General features: G+C 47.7%; 1 protein-coding gene across 7 annotated transcripts in view; it reads left to right on the top strand.

The window, feature by feature from the left end:
* The window catches only part of LOC135107336 (adenylate kinase isoenzyme 5-like), a 97,430-nt gene that overhangs the window by 75,490 nt on the left and 16,940 nt on the right, over positions 1 to 5,000 (top strand). For all 7 annotated transcript variants that reach the window (XM_064017061.1, XM_064017060.1, XM_064017067.1 and 4 more), the window contains one exon: positions 4,557 to 4,706. In XM_064017061.1, coding sequence (XP_063873131.1) covers positions 4,557 to 4,706 — 150 coding nt within the window. The remainder of the gene's footprint in view (positions 1 to 4,556; positions 4,707 to 5,000) is intronic.

Raw genomic sequence — 5,000 nt, 5'->3', positions numbered from 1 at the left:
CTTACTGCTCTAATGCCCGCAGGTGTTCTTGTCGTGTGTGATGGTGATAGTGCTGATAGTTTTAAGTTGTGCCAATCACTCAGTCACTTGGTGCATTTCGAAAACAATTATAGTGCATTACGCTGTGTCTTTATTTTTAATCATTTATTGTTCGGCCCCACCCACCCACCCACCCACCCACACACACACACACACACACACACACACACACACACACACACACACACACACAAGCAAACGCACACAAGCACACACGCACACACTATCAGATGTATTCCACGTAATCGCTGCCGTGCATAGTGAGGGAGGGGAAAAGGGGTGAAGGGGACGGATACGAGGTCCACGTGCAGGAGGGCCGTCACCGGCAGTGTTGCGGGGGAGGAACACTGAGGGACAAGGAGGGGTGAGGGTGCGGGGAAGGACCACTGGGGGAGTGGGTGAGGTTGGAGGGTGTGAGAGGGGGGTAACATATGACGGTTGCGTGTCGCTGGGTAAATAAGGCTCCGCCGAGAACTCCCGGAGGTACCTCTGAAGAATCCTGAGTAAACTTATTAACGCAACGCTTCCTCAATGACAGCCACTCGCGTCCCGGCGTCGCTTCCCTCACACACGCAGACGGCTGACCGATTCCCTTCCTCCATAAGACCGAACGTGGTGGTCTAGGTCTTGGCATAAGAATAAGCACAAAAAGATAACAGACAAGATATATTTTTTATAAGAAATTATACCCCAAATTATACGCCAATGACAATGGCGCTCATGATAAAGAAAAAATTGTTGTTTCATATTATGTAGTGCGGGGAAAGTGTCCTGCTCAGTTGAAATAATAATAATAATAATAAAGAGAACATATTTTTATAGGAAATAGCCATATGTTCCCGTTTCCTGATCTTGTGGCTGAATTGGGTCCCTCGAAGTTTCAGAGTTCTTTGGGCATTCAGGGAAAGGTGACCGTGCAGTGGTGTGTAGCGGCCAGGCACCAGCCACGCGACGCCGCCCTGCGGATGGTGACGCATTAAAGAATAGCGTGGCAGCGGCTTAATGACTGCCCACACCGGGAAACACTAGTGAATCGTCCTCGTGGAGCTTGCGTGAAGGCGAGGTGTGCGGCCAACCCTCATCCACCACCATCACCACCACCACCTCCACCACCTGGAGCCATGACTCACTACGATGACCCAAGACTCACGCACGCCTGACTTACGCAGGAACAACACAGAACACAAAACACCCAGCCTCGTACAGGCTCTCGGGGACAATGCCAGTGATTGGTGCACACAATATTGAAGGCGGGGGCTTGTCTGTGTCACCCTCGCCGCCCCCTCCTCTTCCCCTCCTCCTCCTCCTCCTCCCGCTGCACTCTGAACAGAAGTCAAAGGTCAGGTCACCCTTGGTCACGATAAATAATCAGTCTTTTCTGTGTGTTTCTTTTTTTTTTTCTTGTCTCTTTTTCTTCTCTGTTTTTCTTTGTATTTTTTTGTTCTTTGTTTCTTGTTTCTTTCTTTGTTTGTTTGTTTCCTTTGTCTGTCTATTTGTTCATCTGTCTGTCCGTTCGTTTGTCTTTCAGTCAGTCTGTCTGTTTGTCAGTCTATCTCCCTGCCTGCTTGTATGTTCGTTTGTCCGTCCGTCCGCCGTACCCTCCCCCCTTCTCTCTCTCTCTCTCTCTCTCTCTCTCTCTCTCTCTCTCTCTCTCTCTCTCTCTCTCTCTCTCTCTCTCTCTCTCTCTCTCTCTCTCTTGTTCCTGTAATATCACAAAATTAACGGGGCCAAGGGAAGCTCAAACTTAATATTGCCTCAACAAAGTATTATGTTGACACCCTTGCTTTCCCGGAACGCTTCACATCCCCTCCGTAGTTCCGCGTTACCCTCGAAATATTTTGTTTATAAGATGTTGTGTGATATCACGCTATATTGTGACCATACTGTGCTGGGCTGTACTGTTATGCTAGACCAAAAGCTCCCAAAACACTCCTGAGATTTCTCTCCACTTTAATGCTGTGTAATGTGACTTGTGGATAACTTAATGTATGTCTGGAAAAACTTAAGTGTCTTCGGTGGATAATTTATCGGTAAAGTTCAGTAGTCAAGCAAGCAGACACGTCACTTTGGTCAGGCTCGGCTCAGACGGGAAGCCTTCGTGCCATACTGCAGTCCTCCCCCGCGCCACCGTGACAGTCTGAGAGGTAATGTTTAGGATGCTTGTGGGCGGCCCGGGTTATGGCGGCGTCGCATGCGTGGTGTGGCGTGGTGTGGCGTGCAGGAAGTCACCGCGGCGGGAGGGAGTTCCGTGGCCACAAGCATGGATGACAAACAGAGACACACAAAGAGAGACACAGGGAGTGACATGTTTGTGTCTGTCATGTCAAATTTTCTTAGATTGTTGTTTATTTGCTTTTTCTTTTTTCAGTGATTAAATTTCATAAGCTTTCTTTCAGTTTCTCCCTCCATAATTTTTCTTTCCTTACTTTCTCTAACGCTTCCTCGTCTCACTTCTCTATCCCTCGTCCTGCTGTTGGTCAGAGACGTGCTGTTTGCGTCCATCATGTAAAATTTCTTTAGTGTGCTGATTCTTTGTTTCTATTTTTTTTTTTTCAGTGATTTGTCTAAATACTATTACCTTCTTTCAGTTTCCCCCTTCCACAATTCTCTTTTCCTTACTCTCTCTAACGTTTTCTTTTTCTCACTTTTCTATTCTCCCCCCGTCTCCTTATAATCACATTTGATAAAGTGAATTGACATCCAATAAGCCATTTAATTCAGGTTGCTTTAGTTCCCCTCCTCCCTCACCCACCCCACTGCAACCATCCCAGCAGGCCACACCTCCCATATTTTCTTCCTTTATAGCAGGCACTGGACTAATAACATTTCCACTCTTGAAAGTTCACACACACACAGGACAGCGTGCTCCTAAACACACACACACGTACACACACACACACACACACACACACACACACACACAGGACAGCGTGCTCCTGAACTGTCCTACCCTTGTCTTCTTCTTGTCGCATTCTACTTAACAATTTTTTGCTGTTATAAATCAACAGGGAGGAGTTTTTTTTTTTTTTGTGACACTACCAAAGTATGATTACTTCTGCTTTCCTCGCCATGTTTCTCTTTCTTTTTTTCCCGTTCCATCTTCTCCCTCTCTTTGCCCCATTCCGTTTGTTTGCTCCCCAGATGACATGAGAAGAATGCGAGGGAATTTTTCCGAATGTCGTCCAATTTGATTGTTTGTTATGCAGTAGTCGTTCGGTAATTTTTCCGCTCTCTTTCCATTTACATCGTGTCCGGTTCGAGTCACGCGAGGTCACTGTAGTGGGGGTCACATGCAGGTCTCGGTGAAGGATGGCATAGGCGGGGGATACCGGATGTGGGTCAAGAACCATTTTATTCTACTGATGCTAGTTTGCAGTAATTTACCGGAGAGAAATTGCAGCGTGAAACGAAAAGCGAAACTGATCACGGATGATTAACAACAACTGTGTATGACGCGTGAAGGTGAGGAGAGTGATGGGAGGAGGACGGGGAGGCAGAGGCAGGCGGAGGAGCAGGACGAGGCAAGGGGGAAGACTCCTACTGCACCAATTCCAGTCAGGCGACTCTGAGCAGCACGCGAGGGACAGACGCTGTTACACGCAGTTCACAGCGCCAGCTGACCCACGTATGCCAGGCTGTCCCTCTTGTTGCAGCTTTCCAGGTGCTCACGGAAGGCACCATGCACGCTCCCGCACCTACTGGCCTTGCGTGCCTCCTGCCACATTCCCGTAAACGTCAGGGAGGGGAGGAGAGGGCACTAGTCCCCCTGGGAACTGTGTGAACTGCATTTTTCTTTTTTTTACCCCCAGCCTCAGATTTTTAACCACGAGTCTCATTACCAAGTCCCATTACTCAATAAGGTTCATGTCCCCTCCCTCCTCCCGCGCTGACGAGGATCGTAAAGGGGAGTCGTAAGGCGGAGCGGCGCGACCCGGCTATGAAGCAGCTCCCGGGAGTAGTAGAGGGAGTGGTAAAAGGGTGGGTGCAGGGGACGAGGGGCCACGGCGCACTGCGGAAATATTTAAATGTTTTCATAAGCTAGATTGCTGCCATTTTTTATTAAAGGAGCCAAAAATATATAACGCAAGATCATGCTGTGTTGCGTCGCTTTCTCTCTCTCTCTCTCTCTCTCTCTCTCTCTCTCTCTCTCTCTCTCTCTCTCTCTCTCTCTCTCTCTCTCTCTCTCTCTCTCTCTCACACACACACACACACACACACACACACACACACACACACACACACACACACACACACTTCGGGAACGTTTGGTTAGAAAGTGAAAGTCTGTCCCCTGGAATCTGTAACAATGGTACTTTTGTTATTATCATTACTATTATTATTATTATTATTATTATCATTATTATAATAATAATAATAATTGTTATTATTATTATCATTATTGATAACTACTACTACTACTACTACCACTACTACTACTACTACTACTACTACTACTACTACTACTACTACTGCTACTACCATTATGTACAATCATTACCTTGCATTTTCTCCGCCAGATCGCAGCGGGTCGCCGTTAGTGAGTGAAGGCAAGAATGGAGAGGCGGGCACGACAGCAGCCACCACCCCGGCTACCATGGCGCCCCCGGGACCCACCGCCGCTGCCCCGACGGAGACCATCACAGGAGCGCCTGTCATCTTCTTTTTGGGTCAGCTGGCAGGGTCCTGCTGTGTCCCCTGTTTAAATTGACATCCCACGCCCCTCTTCATTACCATAGCGGTATAAAGGAGTGAGGGGGTTTTAAGCAGTATCAACCGTTTCATTCAGTTTACGAGTTCCATGGGCGGCTCCTAAATGGCAGAGGATGGAAGGGGGGACGATATCTCTTCTCCCTCTTCTCCTAAACTGGAAGTAACTTGCCTGCATATTCTGAATATAGAGAGATTATGAGAGAAATGGATGAAGTTAGTGGAGAAGCAAAGCACAAGATAAAACAATAATA

The sequence above is a fragment of the Scylla paramamosain genome, chromosome 15, assembly GCF_035594125.1.
Source record: "Scylla paramamosain isolate STU-SP2022 chromosome 15, ASM3559412v1, whole genome shotgun sequence".
Lineage (NCBI taxonomy): Eukaryota > Metazoa > Arthropoda > Malacostraca > Decapoda > Portunidae > Scylla > Scylla paramamosain.
This window is presented reverse-complemented; position numbering and strand designations above follow the sequence as displayed.